Source organism: Oryctolagus cuniculus, chromosome 18 (genome assembly GCF_051225735.1).
Source record: "Oryctolagus cuniculus isolate XC-2025 breed Fujian yellow rabbit chromosome 18, ASM5122573v1, whole genome shotgun sequence".
In the NCBI taxonomy this organism is placed as follows: Eukaryota; Metazoa; Chordata; class Mammalia; order Lagomorpha; family Leporidae; genus Oryctolagus; species Oryctolagus cuniculus.
In genome coordinates this window covers 75,920,779-75,942,105 of record NC_142884.1, presented here as the reverse complement: position 1 = coordinate 75,942,105, position 21,327 = coordinate 75,920,779, and the positions used below count along the sequence as shown (strand labels likewise).

At 58.6% G+C, this 21,327-nt stretch overlaps 1 protein-coding gene across 2 annotated transcripts; it reads right to left on the bottom strand.

The window, feature by feature from the left end:
* Positions 1-66: 66 nt before the first annotated feature.
* Positions 67-21,313, bottom strand: DNAAF1 (dynein axonemal assembly factor 1). 2 transcript variants are annotated; one of them, XM_089319041.1, is made up of 13 exons: positions 21,069-21,199; positions 20,168-20,288; positions 18,467-18,602; positions 17,090-17,181; positions 13,014-13,235; positions 12,765-12,931; positions 10,685-10,806; positions 5,727-5,893; positions 5,081-5,341; positions 3,367-3,464; positions 2,160-2,213; positions 1,035-1,359; positions 67-381 (listed from the first exon to the last, which is right to left on the bottom strand). In XM_089319041.1, the coding sequence occupies exons 4-13, from the start codon at positions 17,178-17,180 to the stop codon at positions 287-289; spliced, it is 1,602 nt and encodes a 533-aa protein (XP_089175167.1). In that variant the 5' UTR covers position 17,181; positions 18,467-18,602; positions 20,168-20,288; positions 21,069-21,199; the 3' UTR covers positions 67-286. The 2 variants fall into 2 exon arrangements, with proteins under 2 accessions (XP_089175167.1, XP_069918912.2); XM_070062811.2 differs by lacking the exon at positions 20,168-20,288 and having other exon boundaries at positions 21,069-21,313.
* Positions 21,314-21,327: the final 14 nt, after the last annotated feature.

Sequence of the window (21,327 nt, the reverse complement as noted above, 5' to 3'; positions counted from 1 at the left end):
CAGGCCGCAGGCCCTGTCGTAGGCTGGAACGCACAGGTTCAGAGGGCAGCTGACGAGACCAGTTGTGTGTAAGCGTTAGTAACAGACTGACTCGGGTGGATGTGAAGGTGTTTATGTGCAAGGAGGCATGGACAGGCACACAGCGCAGTGGGCGGACGGACGCTCTGAGCACACGCTTCACGGCGCGGCCCCGCAGCCAGGGCTGAGGGAGCCGAGGGGGCGAGCGGGGGACCCCAGCGATGCTCTGGGGAGGGAGAGCTGGGGGGAGGGCTTGACACGGAGCCGTTCAGTCCAAGCCGAATTCGATGTCCTCCTGGCCTGCCCCCACCCTCAACTTGGGCTCTGTTTCAGACCGTGGTTCCTTCTTTTCCATTGTGTTCCCTAAAGAGTTCAGAGAGAATGCCTGTGGGTGTTCTTGCCAAGCGGCCAGCCCCCAGCTGGTCCCGCGTGCAGGTCTGGAGTGCCAGGTGTCTCAGGAAAACACCCCTGTGTGAGGTCGACATTGCCACCGCAGCCTGCACGCCCATCCAGCGGCAGCTGACCAAGGCACAGCCCAGCCCGCTTGCTGCCACTCCCCAGCAACTGTCCCCCAGCCCCAGAGTGAGGGTAGCAGTGTGTGCCACCCCTCAGGTCTCTGCACACTCCCTGTGTGGGACGTCAGACTGTGTCACCCCGTCCCAGGGGTCTGGAGAGCAGCCATGCCCCTGTGCCAGCTGCCACCCCAGGTGTGTCCCCCACTGCCAGCCACAGCATCTGGTCCCCTTGCTCCCTCAGAGCCAGGTCTGGGGGGGAGGGCGGGCAGAAAAGCTTCCCCAGCCCCGCGGAGCCCAGGACGGCTGAGTCCCTGTGACTGCAGGGGCTGCCCGCCCACCCTGGTGGCTGCTTGGCCCCAGGGGTGGCCTCAGACGCCTGGACTGGGGAAGGTGATCTGGAGTCTCAGGCCACTTGGTCACCGGTGACCCCCAGAACACGGATTCTGGGAGCAAAGGTCTAGAAGGCCATCCCTGCCTGCCTCCCAGGTGGGGCGGCATCACCTGAGGGAGAGGCCATGCAGGGGGTGCTGTCCCCGCCCTCCCTGCAGGGAGGGGGTGTGGCATCTCCGCTGCTGGCGGGGGTTGGCCAGGGGCTGTTTGGCAGCTCCTCAATCAGCGGTCGCGCCGGCTTGGCGACTGCAGTTCGGACACCCGGGTCCTTTGCTTGTATCCTGAGCGTGTCTGTGAACGGCGTCTCGGCCTTCTCGGAGACGGCCTTGGAGACTGCAAAGATGCTGGAGAGGGTGTCTGTGGGCGGGCGCTCCAGCTCCGGGTCACTGTCCTCGCTCAGGCTGGAGATGGCCTGGACCCTCGGGACGCACGTTCCCTGTCGGACAGGACGGCAGTGTTGGAACCTTGTCAGTACGGTGGCTCTAGGTGTGTTACGCCAGTTATGCTTTCCATTGTCACCTGCAAGGAAGGCCCAGGGGACCACAGGACTTGGCCCTTTGGGAGTCTGGCCTCAGCATGGCCAGGCCCAGCTGCATTTTCACAGAGCCCTGCGGCCAGGGTCTGTGCACCTCTCCACCCTTCCTGGGCCTCCGTGCCGCGCTCCCCCTGCCTACTCTTCTGCCTCCAGGGTCCCTGAGCTGGGCCTGTGCCGCCACACCTCTTAACCCAGCTTTGTTCAGCTCCGGGCCTGGGGGTGGGGAGCTGATACAAAGATGACCCCTTGCATGCCCTCTCCCTTGGGCAGGATGTGGCACCGTGGGCTCTGGGGGTGCCGTGGGGAGGAGCCCCCAGCTCCGTCTGCCTCTTCCCTCTACAGCTCTGTGCAGACACTGGTGAGATGCACGCAGACCCAGCGTGTCGGGTGGCTGCGTCCAGGGCCCAGTCCTGTAGCTCAGCCAGAACCCCCAAGTGGGAGAACGAGCGAGACGAGCCGCTGCGCTTCCCCCTGTCGGGAGCCCTGCTCTCCCACCAGGAGCAAGTTACTCCGAGGGCCGGGGTGCGCGAGAGGTCCTGACCAGTTCATGGGAAACGTGCTGTAGGAAAAAACTGCACTTCAACATGAGCGAACATCCCGGAATTCACTTCCCACGGAGTGGCGGACCCCTCGGGCCTTGTAAATGACAAGAACTCAAGTGAGAGTCAGGGTGGAGGGGCCGGGTGCACGGATAACCTTACCTGGCCTTCCAGAGAGTCTCCTGGGTCGTCGGTGTCTTCCAAATCAGGGAGGTCCTGAAAGAGCCGCGTGCCACGGAGAGCGGCGTGTCAGCGAGCCACAGTGCGCACGGACACGCAGCCCCATTGGGAGGAGCAGAAATACAAACATGATAACCAAAGGTTTTGTTAACAGAGCAAGGGGCCCTCTCCCCCGCCCCGGCAGCAAGCACTGGCGGCAAGTGTGTGTCAGCGTCGAGCGACAGCGAGAATCTGTGAGGTGTGCCATGGCCGAGGGAGTCCCACGTCCATGCTACACTTCATGGCCACTTCACCACGGGGCCACAAGGCACCCAAGCTGGAGGCACCTGGGCAAAGGTGACCTGGGACTCGGGGCGGTGTAGTCATCTATTCTGTAGCCCACTCCTCCCCCCCCGCCCCGGACTGGTACGACTGCTTAGGTTTCGTGGTTTGGTGTCTTCAGCCGTAGCAATGAACTGGCGCGGGAGGCGGCATGGTGTGGGGTCAGATGCCTGCACCCTGGAGCCGCGCTCCACCGCTTCCCAGCTGTGTGGCTTTGGGCAAGTGACAGCCTCCGCCTCGCGAGTGCCTGGTCTGTAAAGCTGGGACAGACAGAGCACAGACAACTCAGTGGTCCCCACCAACGGTGCTGAGAACTGGGCCACGCGTGCCACGTGGGCTCGGCAGACGCCGGCAGTTGGTGCCCCAGTCCTGCAGTCGGTGTTCAGACGGCAGAGATGAGCTGCCTGAGCTTTGTATCCGCAGGATCAGAAAACCGGAAACACGCCTTGGCCCTGACCGTGACCCTTGACTCGCGGCGAGCCAGGGGACGTTTTGAAAACGTGGGCATCAGGATCGAGGTGGAGGTGTGGCAAGGGAGGGGGCTGTGCCAGGCTGAGCTGCGTGAGCAGGGGAGCCCGTGGGGTGGGTGGGGACCGTCATACAGCACGTGGATGCGCGCCGTCTGTAACGTGTGCTAGCCAGCCACGCGTGCTGCACCTGTGGGTGGTGATGACAGGTAACTGGACAGAATCGCTCTGAGTCGTGGTTTCCCCCAAGGAAACCAATCAGGAGTTTGGCCAGTGGAGTGCGAGGGGCGCCACCTGCCGGCGTTTGCAGCCGGCTTCCGGCTGCAACACTGGGTGAATGAGTGCCCGCCTGTGTTGCCGGCTGTGAACCTGAGGCTTGTCCCCGCCACCTCCCCACGTACAGCGATGAGGAGCGTCTCCTCTGTGTCCGCTTCTGGGGTTCCTGCGTCTTCCGTTCCAGCCGCGCCCACTTCTGGAGCCGCCTGCTGGGGAGCCAACCCTGGGGAACAAGACACGAGCCACTTGGAGCTGGCTTTCTACTCAGTGCTCGGACCGACGAGCCCAGGGGCGGAGGCAGGCCAGCCCTCGTCACGGCAGCCGCTGGAGCTGTGGGTTCTGTCTGCTTGGAAAAACAAAGCTGCCCTCCCACCCCCGTAGTCTGGAGGGCAATCCAGTGAGAACGGACCAGCCGGGAGTCGGCGCAGGAGCAGACGGGACAGCTGGCCGGCCGGAAGATGGGGATGTGCTGATGACCAGGGCCAGCGCAGCTCCCCAGCCCCGGCCAGCGACAGCCCCTCCTGCTGCATGAGGGTCAGGGACTCGCCAACCCCAGCGGCATAGCGGGGGCCCTTCATCCTCCAGGCCTGGCTGGCTGGGCTGTGCTCCTGGGAGGAGAGCGCCCTGCCTCTGGCAGCCCCAGGTAGACCGCGCCCTCCTGAGCCCCAGGGGCGCCCGCAGGATCGCCATCCGTGGGGCCTGGCTCAGTAGAAACTCCCTGCGGGAAGCTAAGGCATGACGCGGCCCCCACAGGCCTGGCCATCTCGGCCTGCAGAGTGGTGTGCCACGCTTCTGCTCCTGTGTCTCACAAAGAAACCAGTCGTGTGCCAGCCCCAGCCCCCGTCCCCTGTGCGCGTCAGAAGCTGTGACCCCTTAGCACCACCAACAACCCACAAGGGAACTGGTTCAAGGCCCGGCTGCTCCGCTTCCAGCCCAGCTCCCTGCTCACATGACTGGGAAAGCAGCGGAGGACGGCCCGAGTGCTTGGGCCCCTGCAGCCACGTGGGAGACCTGGAGGAAGCTCCTGGCTCTCTCCCTCTGGCTCTTCTCTCTGTAGCTCTACTTTTCAAATAAGTCAATCAAATAAATAAATCGGTCTTTTCAAAAAAAAAAAAAAAAAAAAACAAACAAAAAAAAAAAAAAAAAAAACAAGCCGCTTGCGGCCCCTGACCAGGGTGAGCGGGCGTCACAGTGACTCACTCCGGCACTGCCTCTGCGCCCGGTCCCTGCCCCTGGGAGAAGCCCGCACTGCCGCGTGCTGCTGCGGGGCAGGCCTGGCCATCCGTGCTCAGCTCCAGAGCCCACAGCGCTCAGGCCGGGCCTACTGAGACCCTCCAGAACTACGGAAATTGGGAGGAGGCACTGACTCCAAATGAGCAGAGAGCGCTGGCGTGAACGTGGGGACGGCCTGCTCTGTCCTGGGCCTGGCGCTGGGGCGTGGCCGGCTCCCCAGCAGCCTGCACCGACTTCCGGCTGGCCCGGAGCAGCCAACCCCTCCCCCCAACAGACTGCAGCTCCGGCTCAGGAGGGGGCCCTTCGGGAATGTTCTTGGGTGCACCACACAACTGCACTGCCTCTAACTACCTCTCAAAATTAATAAATTTTTTTAAAAAGTTCACGGAACATGTGCGTTACGGAAAGCGATGCACAGGTTTCAAATTTTCTGCACCTGCCCCAGGACGCCTGCTGTGCAGCGCTGTCCCAGACCACGGGCGGGCGAGCCGTGTGTCCCACCAACCAGAAGCAGCAGCAGGAGGGTGAGCCTGCGACCCGAGTCTGGCACAGGCGCCCCTCAGAGGCTGTGGCCCCTGCGTGTGCGTGCGCCTCAGCTCGCATTACCTTCCTGGGCATCCCTGGGGGCCAGCGGGCTCGGGGGCCCAGCCGGGAGGTCCTCGCCTGGCTGCGGGTGGTCTGTGGTCCCGGCAGCCTCTGCGGGCAGCTCCTCCTCTCCACGTGGCCCTTCCGGGAACAGCTCATCCTTGGCCGCGAAGCTTTGCTCCACGAACAACTCCATCTTGCTGGGTGTTTCTCTGTCCTGGGGTGGCGCCTCCTCTCCCTCGGCGCTGGTGCTGGCGGAGTCGGCCGCCGGCGGCGTCTCCCCTGCGAGAGGCGAGTGCACGAGTGCGCCACGCTACGCTTCGCAGTTCACACCACACTACAGTCCGTGCAGGCCTGGGTGGTGCAATGCTGGCACTCAGACGGTGGACACGGCGCCCACCTTCCATGGCTGGGTGCTGGGCCTGGCGGGAGGCCCTCAGGCCGCTGGGGCTTCCTGGGGAGGAAGGGCGAGCTCTCCGGGCCCTTTGCTCCCCGGCTCGCCCGGGCCGGTTCCTCTGCGCCCGCTCCACCTCCCCCACCCTCTGGCCTCACCACGGGGCTCATCCGTGGGGCCTGCCTGATGCCGGGCTGCCAACCGCCGAAACCAAGAGGCGAAATAAACCGCTCTCCCTCCCGCGGAGCCGCTCCGGGGTCTGCCGGCGCCCACCTCGCTCCTGACTTTCTCTCTGCCTCTTCCTCTCCTCCGCACGCCGCTTGATCATGGCCAAGGCTTCCACGCTGTCTGTGATCTTCTTCCGCTCCCTGCTCTCCCACCGCTGCCTCTCCTCCTTCTCTGCCGCGTACCCTCCGGTGGCCCAGGCCTCTGCACAAGCTCTGTGAAGGCAGGAACAAAGAAACTGGAGGAACAGAGAGGGCTGCACTGCAGGGCTGCGGGTAAACGCACACAGGCCTGCTCCAGCTGCCCGAGCGCGTGCATCTGCCTCAGATCAAAACACAAGGCACGGGAGGTTCCTTCAGCCCTCGGCTACAGGACCAGAGTCAGCACACGTACGTGTTTAAAAAGGATTGATTTCTTTATTTGAAAGGCAGAGCGACGGCGGGAAAGACAGAGCCATCTTCCACCTGCTGGTTCACTCCCCAAATGGCTGCAACAGCCGAGTCTGGGCCATGCGGAAGCCCGGAACCAGGAGCTCCACCCGGGTCTCCCACATGGGTGCAGGGACCCAGAGGCTTGGGCCATCTTCTGCTGCTTTCCCAGGAGCGTCAGCAGGGAGCTGGATCAGAAGTGGAGCAGCCAGGGGTCAGCGCTGTGGTGTAGCGGGTAAAGCAGCTGCCTCTAGTGCCAACATCCCATATGGGCGCTGGTTCGAGTCCCGGCTGCTCCACTTCCCATCCAGCTCTCTGCTATGGCCTGGGAAAGCAGTGGAGGATGGCCCAAGTGCTTGGGCCCCTGCACCCGCATTGGAGACCCAGAAGAAGCTCCTGGCGCAGCTCTAGCCATTGCAGCCATGTGGGGAGTGAATCAGTGGATGGAAGACCTCTCTCTCTCTCTCTCCGCCACTCCTTCTCTCTGTGTAACTCGGACTTTCAAATAAACAAATAAATCTTAAAAAAAAAAAAAAAATAGAGCAGCCGGCCGGGACTCGAACCGGCGCTCCAGTATGCAACGCTGGCATGGCTGGCAGTGCCTTAACCTGCCGCAGCAGGCTGCTGGCACAGCCCTGGCCCCACAGGAGCACGGCCGAGCGTGCACCGTCCAAGGGCCGCAAAGCCTTCTCAGGCGTGGCCCCACAAGCTCGACTGACAAGAGGAGAAACAGAGAAACTGGACTCCTCCGAAATTAAAGACTTCCGTAATGCAAAAGACACCAGTGATAAAGCAACAAGCCACCAAATATGAGAAGATATTTGCAACTCACTTATCTCATGAGGCCTAGAAAATATTAACAACTCTTACAACTCATTAATGAAAACCCCTGGGGGTGAGCGTTGGTACACGGCAGTACTGGTTCAAGTCCCAGCTCCTCGGCTTCCGATCCAGCCTCCTGACAATGCGCCGAGGAAGGCAGCGAATGCTGCCCGAGTGCTACCACATCAGAGAGCCAGGTAAGTTCCTGGCTCCTGGCTCCTGGCTTCAGCCTGGCCCAGCCCTTCCTGTTGCAGGCATTCGAGAAGTGAACCAGGGAATGAAGACTGAACTCTCTCTCTCTCTCTCTCTGCCTTCCAAATAAATAAAAAGAATCTAAAATGAGAAATAAAAAGAATCTAAAATGAGAAGTAAAAAGCCTACACAAGTTAAAATGGGCAAAGATTAAGTGAAAAGACAGCGCACACGCTGGGAGAAAATATTTGCAAGACAGACAGCTGACAACGGGCTCCTAACTGAAACACACAAAGAAGGAGGACAGCCAGGAAACAAAGCAATCCAACGGAAACAAGAACAGATCTGGACCCCGCTCTGAGGCAGACGCCCTCACCAGGCGGCACGGGGAGCTGCAAGCGACGATGACCGGTAACAGCAGCCACTGGCAGGGCTGAGACCCCAGCACCGGCAAAGCCACGCGCTGACCGGGAATGGGAGCCACAGGGACGGCAGCGCGGCACAGGCCCTCACCACACCGTCCGGCGACTGTGCGCCTCCGTGTGCACCCGGGCAAGTTGAGGGCTTGGGTTGGCACGAGAGCCCGCACACGTGTGGTGGCTGCACTTTTGTTCCGACTGGAGACGCTTAGAAGGGACTGGGGTGTCCTCGGGCAGGTGAACAGACTGCCAAATGCAGGCGGTGGGACGTCGCCCAGCAGTGAGAAGGAACGCGTCACCAAGCCACACGGCTGCATGCGCTCCAACCAAACAAAGGCCTGCTGGAAGCAGTGAGACGGAGGGAGGCAGCGGCTGCCGGGGCTCAGGCAGCAGGCAGGGAGTGGGCGCAGCGAAGCCCCCGGGTGTGGCTCTGCGACGGTGGGCGCCTGACAGGAGGCACTTGTCCAAGCCCAGGGAGCCCCGAAGCCAGCGGAGGGCTTTAGTTCACAAGAGCGCACCCTGGTGGTGGGAAGCAGAGGGGTCACCCAGGCCCTTTTGGGGTGCGTCCTGCTCCCCCCAAGAGAGGGAAGTGAGCAAAGCATGCAATGGGCATTTCTCCAAGGAAGACGAACCGGCTGCCTACGAGAACACGGACGGCTGCTTAGACTCCTAGGCGCCAGGAAAACGGAAATCAAAGCCAGGAGACGCCACTCAGACACACACCCTCCCAAGGATGGCCACAATAAAAACACAGCGGCCAGTGTAGACGAGGACGTGGACAAGCCTGGCCCCGCACACACCACCGGGCACGGCTGCTCTGGACAATTTGGTGGCTCCCCGGAAGTTAAAAAGCGGGGCTATCAAGCAACTCCAAGATTCGCACCTGCGAGAACAAAATGTCCACACGAAGGAACACAAAGGAGCCCACACCCAGATGCTCACAGCAGCACCACTCACAGAGCCAAACGCGGACACGACCCCACGTCTCCCACAGGGGCTGCACGCTCCAGAGGCGGCTAACAGACCGGAACGAGGCACTGGAGCCCGCTGCATGGGGCAACCTGGAGGACACGGGGCTGGCGAAAGAAGCCACGCCCACAGAGCCCCGGGCTCCGCGGCCCCGTGCAGGCTGCCCCCGGGGACGGCGAGGGGCTGCTAACGGCGACAGTTCCCTTTCACGATGCTGAAGATTATCGAGGGCCGCCTGTGGCGACAGCCGCGCAACGCCGTGACTACGTGGAAGGCCAAGGGTGAACCGTGTGCTGCGTGGACTACGTGTCAGTGTGGCTGCGCTGTCTTTTTCGGGTACTGTTTGAAAACAGGAGGCCTGGCGGTAGGGAGAGGCCCGGCCTGCTGGGAAGCGCAGGTGCAGGAGACCTTAGGAAAACAGGGCTGTGCACAGGGAGCTGCAGGAAAGGCCACGAGTCGCCGAGGCACCAAGAGAGGAGGCCGTGTGTGCTCTCCTGTCCCTGAGAAGTCCTCGGACCCCCACGTCTCGGGGTGCACACCCAGCAGGGGCCCCCTGGTGGCCTGGCACGTGCCAGGCACTATTCCAGGGGCTGGGATATGCAGTGAACATCAGAGAGATGATGTCACTGCCCTTCGGGGAGACAGACCCCAAACAAGGAACCACACGTGTGTTAGCCGCTGATGTGTCCTAAGAAGCAGAGGTCGGGGCTGGCGCTGTGGCGCAGCAGGTTAATGCCCTGGCCTGAAGCACCCCATATGGGCGCCACTTCAAGACCCGGCTGCTCCACTTCCGATCCAGCTCTCTACTGTGGCCTGGGATAGCAGTGGAAGATGGCCCAAGTCCCTGGACCCCTGCACCCACATGGGAGACCCGGAGGAAGCTCCTGGCTCCTGGCTCCTGGCTTCAGATGGGCGCAGCTCCAGCCGTTGCGGCCAGTTGGGGAGTGAACCAGTGGATGGAAGACCTCTCTCTCTCCGCCTCTCCTCTCTCTCCCTCTCTGTGTAACTCTGACTTTAAAATAAATAAATAAATCTTTTGAAAAAAAAAAAAGAAGAGCAGAGGTCGGGCTCAGGGGACACCTCGGGGAGAAGCTGCCGGTGGGGGGGTAGCCAGTCACAGGGACCCCCCTGAGGACGACAGGTGAGCAGACACCAGGGGGGGTCTTGGGAAGAGACTCCTGCAGCGAGAGCAGGTGCCAGCCGCCTAACAGCCTGCGAGGGCTGGGCTGGGATCAAGCCCAAGCTCACCTGACTCCACACTGGAGCCCCGTGCTAGACTCAAAGGGCAGGTGGTAGGACTGGCTGTGCATGGCCTGGTTACACGCCCCCCCCTCCAGCACGGCCGCGGTGGGGATCAGGACCACCCGTGGCAGCTCAGCCTCCTCGAGTGCTACCTGTTACTCACAGTAGGTGTTACCGTGCTACTGCTCCGAGAAGAGAGGCTCAGGCAGGCTAGTGAGCTCGCCCAGGGGAACCACGTGCTGGCTGCAGAGCCACCCCCCCACACACACATGCACTGCGCCAGCGCCCCTCACCGTCCCTCACTCCTGGCCCTGGAGCCAGGGTCGGGGCCAGTCGCTCTTCTGGTGTTTTGTAGTTACAGGGGAGTCTGCACCATCCACTTGAATTTGGAATTACACACTTAAACAGAAGCGTGTCCTGTAACGTGGTTTTGGAAGTCCAGTGTGCAATATTCCTAGTCTTTAAAAAAAAGCTCTTAAAACTCAATCAGAAAAAAAAAAAAAAAACTCACTTCAAAAGAGTGGGAGGAAGTCATAAGCAGAATATTTGTAAAAGAGCAAACACAAACGTGAAATAACAAGGAAACAACGGCCAATCTCCTCGGTTATCCCAAAATGAAAATCTAAAACGATGAGACCGATGAACGTGCCCAGGGTTGCTCGTACGCGGCTCGGCCGCTCTTTCGTACCTGGCGAGGCTGCAAATGGCTACCGCGAGGCGATCAGCAGTAGAGGGGCCAGGGCTTCCCCGGAGTCGCAGAGCCGCCAGCCCTGGAGCGCCACCCCAGCGCCGCCGCGGCTGGGGGATCCGAGACTCACACACAAACGCTGACGCGTAACTGCCCGGGCCCATCACGGACACAGACCCCGCATCGTCCGAACGACACCGAATGAAGCCCGCGAAGTGTCCCACCGAGCGTCGGGCGGGACCTCACCTGTCCTTTGGGAACACCGGCCTGTCGTCCAGGTACGTTAAGCGTTTCAGCCGGACGGTGACTGTCCTCCGGTAGTTGGGGATGCGCTTCACCACGGGGTTGCCCATCAAGTGTAGCACGCGCTGTGGGCCAACAAGCAGGAGCGAGTGGGCAGGCTGGAGCAAGCCGTGCGGTGGTGATGTCTGCGTGCGTGTGTGCACTGAGCATCATGGCGGCCCAGGGCCAGGAGCGGGGGGGAGGGCCGTGCAGGTGGCTGACCAGCCCCCACCCCCCCACCCCCCCCCGCCGCCCTGCAGAGCCCGGGTCCCACCGCCCTGCCGCAGCACCGCTGGGAGCCGTCTCCCAGGGCCCTCTCCGAGGGCTGTGACGGCGTCCGAGCTGCTGCCCAAGCTCTCTTCCTGAAAGGAGACCCTGTCCAGTTGATTGTTCCCTCCCCTTCCCAGCCCGGACCCAGGAGGAGGCAGACAGGAAGTGGCAAAGGGAGGGCCACTGCCTCGGGACCCAGGGCCTTGCTCCTTCAGGCTAAGAGAAGACCGGGGTGACCGGGCGTCAGCAACACCCACCAGCCACCCTCCTTCCTCACACACTGTCACTGCCCCCCACGCCTGAAAAGCCCACAGGAAGTGATGGTTGGGGTCCCTGCAGGCGAGCCGGCTGCCAAGAGGGAGGGATGCTTCTCACATCCCAGGAAGTGGCCTCCTCGCTGGGGCTGGGGGGTGCGCACATCCTACACCCGGTCAGGCCGGCGTTTCCCAAGCTTCACTCGCTCGCTATCTCTAACCCTGCCTTTCAAGTAAAATCATCTTTTATTTTTTGACAGGCAGAGTGGACAGTGAGAGAGAGAGAGACAGAGAGAAAGGTCTTCCTTTGCCGTTGGTTCACCCTCCAATGGCTGCTGCGGCCGGTGCACCACGCCGATCCGAAGCCAGGAGCCAGGTGCTTCCTCCTGGTCTCCCATGCGGGTGCAGGGCCCAAGCACTTGGGCCATCCTCCACTGCACTCCTGGGCCACAGCAGAGAGCTGGCCTGGAAGAGGGGCAACCGGGACAGAATCCGGCGCCCCGACCGGAACTAGAACCCAGTGTACCGGCGCCGCAGGCAGAGGATTAGCCTAGCGAGCCGCGGCGCCGGCCAAGTAAAATCATCTTTAAAGAAAAAATTCAAAAAATAAATGGGGGATGGGCTGACAGCTCTTTTGGGTTGCCACACTTCTTTTTAAGATTTATGTTTTATTATTCTTTTAAAGATTCATTTATGTATTCAAAAAGCAGAGTTACAGAGAGGCAGAGGCAGAGAGAGAGATTGTCTATCTACTGGTTCACTCCCCAAATGGCTGCAATGTTCAAAGCCGGGCTGATCCAAAGCCAGGAGCCAGGAGCTTCCTCCACGTCTTCCAGGTTGGGCACACAGGGGCCCAGGGACTTGGGCCATCCTCTACTACTTTCCCAGGCCACAGCAGAGAGCTTGATCGGCATTGGAGCAACCAGGACTTGAACCAGCGCCCATATAGGATGCTGGCACTGCAGGTGGTGGCTTTACCTGCTACGCCACAGCGCCGGCCCCTGCTCCACTTCTGATCTAGCTCCTTGCTAATGCATCTGGGATAGCAGTGGAAGATGGCCCAAGTCCTTGGGCCCCTGCACCCAGGTGGGAGACTTGGAAGAAGCTCCTGGCTCCTGGCTTTGGCCTGGCCCAGCTGTGGCTGCTGTGCCCATGTGGGGGAGTGAACCAATGGATGGATGATCTTTCTCTTTCTGTAACTCTTTCAAATAAATAAATCTTTAAAAAAATAAAATAAATGGGGGAAACTGAATGTGGACTGGGTATTAAATGCAGTCATTATGATATTCTAGACGTGGAAGTGGCGCTGTGATGTCGCTATAAAAAGTCCTTCTTCGTCAGAGACGCGCATACGCAGGCCAGGACGGAACGCGACTTCTGGCTGCCTCTGGCTAGCACACTCCGGGGGCCAGTGCGAAGCAAGCAAGGGGAGTAGTCAGGAGGGGCGGGGGTGGGGAGGAGAAGCAACCCCCGGGCCGGCGGGGTGCGCGGGGGAGCGTGGGGCGCGCGGGGCCGCGTACCAGGTCGGGCATGCGCTCCAGCACGCGCAGGACGCCCGGGTCGCTCAGCCGGTTGTGGGACAGGTCCAGGACACAGAGCTTCGGGCAGCCCTGCAGGTGCTCGATGTCTTCCACCGTCTCCAGCTGGTTGTGGGCCATCTGCAGCGTGTTCAGGACAGGGAGGCAGGCTGCAGGGAGAGGGCGGCCGTGAGCGAGCCCGGGCGCAGGCGGCGCTCAGCAGGTGCGCGCGCGCAGAGGGGGTGCGCGCACCGAGGTTCTCGATGGTCTTGATGTAGTTGTTGCTCAGGTTAAGGGCGTCCAGCTTCTGCAGGGGCTCCAGGTTCTCGATCTTTCGCAGGAGGTTCACTTGCAGGAAGAGGCACCGCAGCTCCGTCTGGGCCTCCAGGTTCTCGATTCTCTGTATCCCGTTGCACTCCAGCCAGAGACAGCGCAGGCCCGTGTACTCCTCCAGGTTCTCAATGCGGTCAAAGCCTGGGGCCGTGGAGGAAGGGGGGGCCGTTAGGCTGCGCCCCCGCACCCAGCAGGGCGGGTCCGGCCAGCCTGGCCTTTGCCTGCTGTCAGTGAGCGCTCCCCGCAGAGGCAAATACCACCGTGTCCGTGTCGGGAGGCTCATTTATCGGGGCCCTGCTGCCCAAACAGTGAATCTGCTTCCGTCCTTGTCTGTCCCTTTTCAAACTTGGCCTACACATACACGGTTTCCTCAGTTACATGTAAGTACAGGGACACCCTAGGGAAGACTTTTTTTTTTTTTTTTACAGGCAGAGTGGACAGTGAGAGAGAGACAGAGAGAAAGGTCTTCCTTTGCCGTTGGCTCACCCTCCAATGGCCGCCACGGCTGGCGCACTGCAGCCAGTGCACCGCACTGATCTGAAGGCAGGAGCCAGGTGCTTCTCCTGGTCTCCCATGGGGTGCAGGGCCCAAGCACTTGGGCCATCCTCCACTGCACTCCCGGGCCACAGCAGAGAGCTGGCCTGGAAGAGGGGCAACCGGGACAGAATCCGGTGCCCCGACCGGGACTAGAACCCGGTGTGTCGGTGCCGCTAGGTGGAGGATTAGCCTAGTGAGCCGCGGCGCCGGCCAAGACTTCTTCTTAGTCGGCCTGGTTTTCACAGCCTAAGAATTTCCCAAGGGCACTGCCCAACATCACTGCCGGAATAGCTCCGCCCACGAACCTGACCTTGAGCTCTAGGGGCTGCCCCTGCCCACCCCCTCCGCAGAGACCTCTTCCTTTGTTGTGCACACCAGCCTTCCGTCCACCCGAGAACTCGCAAACCAGCTTCCTGCTTTGAGGAATTCTAAGTCAGGGTGGGCGTGCGGCGCCGTGAGGTGCCTGGGGGACTGAGTCCCGGCCACTCTGCTTCCGATCCGGCATCCTGCCAGTGCGCACCGCGGGAGGCAGCAGATGATGGCCCAAGTACGTGGGTCCCTGGCACTGGCACAGGAGACGTGGATGGAGTGCTGGGTTCCCGGCTGTGGCTGTGCCCAGCCTTGGCTGCTGCAGGTATTTGGGGAATGAACCAACAGGTGGAAGATCTCTTTCTCTCTCTTTCTTTCTCTGTTTCTCTGCCTCTCTCTACTCCTCTGCCTTTGAAATGAGATCTTTTCAAAAATTAAAGAACATTTCTAAGTCCTTAGAAAACATAAATAAAAGATAGCAATGTGTTTCTTTGGTATCCATATGTACCCAATACAGACAGGCATGACTTTTTCTCGACATAACTATTATTTCTCTTCCACAAATCTCCTCTAAAACTGAAATATCCACTTAGAAATATGACCTGAGGGACAGTGGTTTGATTCCACCCGGCAGAGTCTACTCCCGGACAGGAGCAGCTGCTGGGCGCGGCGCTCACCTGCACAGTGTTAATACAGTGTAAAGGCTCACCTGTACAGTGTTAATACAGTGTAAAGGCTCACCTGTACAGTGTTAATACAGTGTAAAGGCTCACCTGCACAGTGTAGTACAGCGTAAAGGCTCCCTGTACAGTGTAAGTACAGCGTAAAGGCTCCCTGTACAGTGTAAGTACAGCGTAAAGGATCACTGTAACAGTGTAAGTACAGCGTAAAGGCTCACCTGTACAGTGTAGTACAGCGTAAAGGCTCCCTGTACAGTGTAAGTACAGCGTAAAGGCTCCCTGTACAGTGTAAGTACAGCGTAAAGGCTCCCTGTACAGTGTAAGTACAGCGTAAAGGCTCCCTGTACAGTGTAAGTACAGCGTAAAGGCTCCCTGTACAGTGTAAGTACAGCATAAAGGATCACTGTACAGTGTAGTACAGTGTAAAGGCTCCCTGTACAGTGTAAGTACAGCGTAAAGGATCACCTGCACAGTGTAGTACAGTGTAAAGGCTCCCTGTACAGTGTAAGTACAGCGTAAAGGCTCCCTGTACAGTGTAAGTACAGCATAAACGCTCACTGTACAGTGTAAGTACAGCATAAAGGCTCCCTGTACAGTGTAAGTACAGCGTAAAGGCTCCCTGTACAGTGTAAGTACAGCGTAAAGGCTCCCTGTACAGTGTAAGTACAGCGTAAAGGATCACCTGCACAGTGTGAGTACAGCATAAAGACTCACTGTACAGTGTAAGTACAGCGTAAAGGCTCACCTGCACAGTGTAAGTACAGCGTAAAGGCTCACTGTACAGTGTAAGTACAGTGTAAAGATTCCCCTGTACAGTGTAATTACAGCGTGAAGGCTCACTGTACAGTGTGAGTACAGCATAAAGGCTCACTGTACAGTGTGAGTACAGTGTAAAGGCTCACCTGTACAGTGTAAGTACAGCGTAAAGGCTCACCTGTACAGTGTAAGTACAGCGTAAAGGCTCCCTGTACAGTGTAAGTACAGCGTAAAGGCTCCCTGTACAGTGAAAGTACAGCGTAAAGGCTCCCTGTACAGTGTAAGTACAGCGTAAAGGATCACCTGCACAGTGTGAGTACAGCATAAAGGCTCACTGTACAGTGTAAGTACAGCGTAAAGGCTCACCTGCACAGTGTAAGTACAGCGTAAAGGCTCACTGTACAGTGTAAGTACAGTGTAAAGATTCCCCTGTACAGTGTAATTACAGCGTGAAGGCTCACTGTACAGTGTGAGTACAGCATAAAGGCTCACTGTACAGTGTGAGTACAGTGTAAAGGCTCACCTGTACAGTGTAAGTACAGCGTAAAGGCTCACCTGTACAGTGTAAGTACAGTGTAAAGGCTCCCTGTACAGTGTAAGTACAGCGTAAAGGATCACTGTACAGTGTAAGTACAGCGTAAAGGCTCACCTGTACAGTGTAGTACAGCGTAAAGGCTCCCTGCACAGTGTAAGTACAGCGTAAAGGATCACTGTAACAGTGTAAGTACAGCGTAAAGGCTCACCTGTACAGTGTAAGTACAGCATAAAGGCTCCCTGTACAGTGTAAGTACAGCGTAAAGGCTCACCTGCACAGTGTAGTACAGTGTAAAGGCTCCCTGTACAGTGTAAGTACAGCGTAAAGGCTCCCTGTACAGTGTAAGTACAGCATAAACGCTCACTGTACAGTGTAAGTACAGCATAAAGGCTCCCTGTACAGTGTAAGTACAGCGTAAAGGCTCCCTGTACAGTGTAAGTACAGCGTAAAGGATCACCTGCACAGTGTAGTACAGCATAAAGGCTCCCTGTACAGTGTAAGTACAGCATAAACGCTCACTGTACAGTGTAAGTACAGCATAAAGGCTCACTGTGCAGTGTAAGTACAGCGTAAAGGCTCCCTGTACAGTGTAAGTACAGCGTAAAGGCTCACTGTACAGTGTGAGTACAGGGTAAAGGCTCCCTGAACAGTTGTAAGTACAGCATAAAGGCTCAGCTATACAGTGTAAGTACAGCATAAAGGCTCCCTGTAAGTGTAAGTACAGTGTGAAGGCTCACTGTACAGTGTAAGTGCAGCATAAAGGATCACCTGCACAGTGTGAGTACAGCGTAAAGGCTCACCTGTACAGTCTAAGTACAGCGTAAAGGCTCACTGTACAGTGTAAGTACAGCGTAAAGGCTCCCCTGTACAGTCTAAGTACAGCGTAAAGGCTCACCTGCACAATGTAAGTACAGCGTAAAGGCTCCCTGTACAGTGTAAGTACAGCGTGAAGGCTCACCTGTACAGTCTAAGTACAGCGTAAAGGCTCACTGTACAGTGTAATTACAGCGTGAAGGCTCCCCTGTACAGTGTGAGTACAGCGTGAAGGTTCACTGTACAGTCTAAGTACAGCGTGAAGGCTCACTGTACAGTGTAAGTACAGCGTGAAGGCTCACCTGTACAGTCTAAGTACAGTGTAAAGGCTCACTGTACGGTGTAAGTACAGCGTGAAGGCTCACCTTTAAAGTGCAAGTACAGCGAATCGTTCAGCGCTGGGGTGACGTAAAGCTTGTGCTGCTTGCAGAGTTGTTGCAGGAAACGTTTCGTCATTCTGTTCAAGGGAAGAGCGTGAATGAGCACTCTGTTTCAATTTTTCCCAACGTTCTTTACTGTATTCCATTCCTGACCAAAATCCTGCAGCATCCTACACGGCTTGTCAAAAAGTGCATGGAAAATGCATGTTACAGGGGCCAGAGCCGCGGCGTAGCTGGTAAAGCTGCCACCGGCAACACCGGCATCCCATATGGGTGCCAGTTCGAGTCCCAGCTGCTCCACTTCCGATCCAGCTCCCTGCTAACGCGCCTGGGAAGGCAGCAGAGGACGGGCCAAGTGCTTGGGGCCCTGTCCTGATGTGGGAGACCCCGATGAAGCTCCCAGCCCCAGGCGTCAGCCCGTCCCAGCCCTGGCTGTTGTGGCCATCTGGGGAGTGAACCAGCGGATGGAACATCTCGGTGTCTATCTCTGCCACTCTTTTTCTGTAGCTCTGCCTTCCAAAATAAGTAAAATAAGTCTTTTAAAAAATGTATATTATGAACAAAATTATACATGGATTGCAACACTTTCTGGACCAAATTTGTCATTCCATCTCTCCATGACCTTTTGGAAGTCCCCTTGCATATAGCTGATACCGATTTTACTTTATTCTTGAAAATGTTTACTCATTTTTATCCACTTGAAAGACAGAATCATGGGGAGGGAGGGAGAAAGTGAGAGAGACAGACAGACAGAAGAGGGAGAAATTCCATCTGCTGGTTCACTCCCCCAAAGCCTACAATTTTCAGGGCTAGGCCAGGCCGACGCCAGGAGTCTGGAACTCCATCCAGACCCCACGTGGGTGGAGGGACGCAGACACCTGAGCCATGCTCCAGGCTTCCGGGAGCATCAGCAGTCAGCTGGAGCAGAAGCAGAGCTGCGGGGACCTGAAGCAGGCACTCTGACAGGGGACGTGGGCTTCCCCAACGCCGCCCTAACCCTCTGCACCATGACATCCACCCATACCAATTTTAAGTTCTCCTCTTTCTTTATCTTTTCCTACTTTTTTTTTTTTTTTGTATTGCTTTCAGGCCTCATCCAATAATGTCACTTTCAGCATTCTTTAAAAACTGCAGTATGTGTTCAAACGCAAATAATATGAATAGCACCATCAAGAAGTACTGAGGTTTCTGTCTTCGGGTCTGGTGTGAGAGTTTAATGGGGTGGTTATTTGTGTCCCGAGGCAGTGCCATCCTGACTCCGACCCCGGCAGGCGATTCCAGCCCCTCAAGCCTCAGCCTCCTCCGCTTGTACAAAGGGGTGAGCCCGTCACACCGTGCACGCGACAGAGGTGCGCCACGTACCTGGGGCCCCGGTCCTCCTGGTCAGCTTGTGCCGGTGCTAAGTGACCGTCTGGCCTGCCATTGTCACTCTGCTTCTGCTGGCTTTGGTAGGATGCATCAGGAGGAACCCCCCGCGTTTCCTTAGTATCATTAGTTTCTGTAAAAGAAAAGAGATCGGGTCTGTAGAGATCCAGAAATAACAGATTTCCCTGGTTTCTCTCTCTCTCTTTTTTTAAATTGTTGTTTTTTTTTTTTTTTTTTTACAGGCAGAGTGGACAGTGAGAGTGAGAGACAGAGAGAAAGGTCTTCCTTTTGCCGTTGGTTCACCCTCCAATGGCCGCCGCGGCCGGCGCGCTGCGGCCGGCGCACCGCGCTGATCCGATGGCAGGAGCCAGGAGCCAGGTGCTTTTCCTGGTCTCCCATGGGGTGCAGGGCCCAAGCACCTGGGCCATCCTCCACTGCACTCCCTGGCCACAGCAGAGGGCTGGCCTGGAAGAGGGGCAACCGGGACAGAATCCGGCGCCCCGACCGGGACTAGAACCCGGTGTGCCGGCGCCGCTAGGCGGAGGATTAGCCTAGTGAGCCGCGGCGCCGGCTTAAATTGTTGTTTTTGTTTTTGTTTTTTGACAGGCAGAGTGGACAGTGAGAGAGAGAGACAGAGAGAAAGGTCTTCCTTTGCCGTTGGTTCACCCTCCAATGGCTGCCGCGGCTGGTGCGCTGCTGGCGGCGCACCACGCTGATCCGAAAGCAGGAGCCAGGTGCTTCTCCTGGTCTCCCATGGGGTGCAGGGCCCAAGCACTTGGGCCATCCTCCACTGCACTCCTGGGTCACAGCAGAGAGCTGGCCTGGAAGAGGGGCAACCGGGACAGAATCCGGCGCCCCGACTGGGACTAGAACCTAGTGTGCAGGCGCCGCAAGGCGGAGGATTAGCCTAGTGAGCCGTGGCGCCGGCCTCCCTAGTTTCAACTTGACTAACGACCGTCCACTTCCAGCATGGGACACAGTACACTTTAAATGGATAAGAACGCTGACAGCACCGACAAGGGACTGGCGCTGTGGTGCAGTGGGTAAAGCCGCCACCTGCAGCGCCTGCATCCCACATGGCTGCTGGTTCCTGTCGCAGCTGCTCCACCTCCAATCCAGCTCCAGACGCCCCGAGTCCCTGGGCCCCTGCACCCAGCGTGCGAGAGCCAGAAGAAGCTCCTGGCTTCAGACTGGCCCAGTTGTGGTCATCTGGGAAGTGAACCAGTGGATGGAAGACCTCTCTCTCTCTCTTCCTCTCTCTCACTCTGCCTTTCAAATGAATAAAATAAAAATCTTTAATTAAAAAAAGAAACAAATGTGAAAATAAACAAAATTGGTGGGGCTGTCTTTGGTGAAAAGAAGCTGAGCACATTCAAATGCACTTCAACTCGAATCCAGCAGGCAGTCCCGCAAGCTGCCTGTGGCCTACCGAAGGGGGCTGCACGCTGCACACGTGGGACTTTCCACCCATCGGTTTCCTAGTGCGTACAATCTCCAGCCACAAGAGGCATCAGATGGACGTTTGTGGAAGAAATAAAAAAGAGGTACTTAATACTCATGTATAATTGACTGGTCACATTAACAAGGTCTGCGTTTATTAATGGTCCTCGTTATGCCAGACATTTTAATCACCTCTGCTTACAGATGAGAAGACGAAGGCTCAGAGAGGTTAAACCGCCTCGGCCAACAGCCACAAACCTGCAGCCCGAACCCAGGCCGGCTGGCTCAGAAGCCGGAGTCTTTCCGCCGGACACCACCAGTTCCCACAGCGCCTGCCGCAGGTGGCCCGCCCAGCCAGGGCTCAAGAGCGATCTGTTGACTGGGTTCAAAAAACGAAATGCAGGCCGAGCGTTCGGCACAGCGGTTAAGATGCGGCTGGGGGGCGCCTACGTCCCAGAGTGCTCGGGTCTGGGTCTCGGCTGCATTGCGTGTCCCAGCTTCCCGCTGGTGGGCACCCTGGGGGGCAGCAGGTGACGGCCCCAGCATTCCGGTAGGGGCCGCGCGTGTGGGAGACCTGCGTGGAGCTCCTGGCTCCCGGTTTCAGCCTGGCCCCACCCAGCTGTTGCAGGCATTTGGGATGGAAGATCTCTGTCTGTCTGCTTCGCAAATCAAAATACAAGCAACGCCGATCGGTTTCCCTAAGTTGTCGTTCATAAGAGAGTCCCCTGGGGGCTAGTGGGAGGTCTTCCAAGCCCGTCCTTGGACACTAAGAGCCCGGGCACTGACCCCTGTCCACCACGTGCCCGTGGGAGGCGGCACTTAGTGCGGTCCGGCGTCCGCCCGGACACTGCTCGCCGTCTCCGGCCAGCGGGGAAGAAGCCTTCCACCTTACTGCTGCGAGCGCTCAAGACCGGGACATGGGAGCGGGTCGGGGGCTGGGCTCGGGGTCGCCGCAGGCCCAGGCCCTGCTGTGTCTTCGACTGGCTGAGGGCGATCAGTCTTGGGTTTCCCCGCCTGCAGGAGCGCGGTGAGGAGAATCTAGCGCGAGGGCCGGCGCCTGGCGCAGTGGCGGCGGCTACCCCGGGCCGAGCGAGGGCATGGAACGCCCAGCCGGCTCGGCCCTTCGCCCCCTCGCCCTCCCCGGGCCGGCGGGCGGCACCTTCTTTGCGGCCCCCGTGGCTCCCGTCCCCGTGGTCGCCCGTGGACTCCTCCACGACCGGCTCCTGCGCCTGGCCCAGCTCCGCCGTCCCGTCCGCCGCAAGCTCCGAGGCCTCGGGGTGCATGCCTACTCCTCTAGCGCTCTGCCGCCGGCGCGCTCAAGCCGGCTCTCCCGACCGGCCGCCCAGCCCTGGCCAGCGTCGTTAGCAGCCCAACGCTTCCTCGGTCGCCACAGCGACCGCCGCGCACGCGCTCTAGAG

Bases quoted from the DNA above. Each gene is read 5' to 3' on its own strand.
- DNAAF1 (XM_070062811.2), bottom strand. From the start codon at position 21,192: ATGCACCCCGAGGCCTCGGAGCTTGCGGCGGACGGGACGGCGGAGCTG. The intron at 5,894-10,684 runs GTGAGGTCCCGC...CTGCCTTCACAG, and splicing joins CCGGTGTTCCCAAAGGACAG to AGCTTGTGCAGAGGCCTGGG. The intron at 382-1,034 runs GTGATGCCGCCC...TGAACTCTTTAG, and splicing joins CTGCATGGCCTCTCCCTCAG to GGAACACAATGGAAAAGAAG.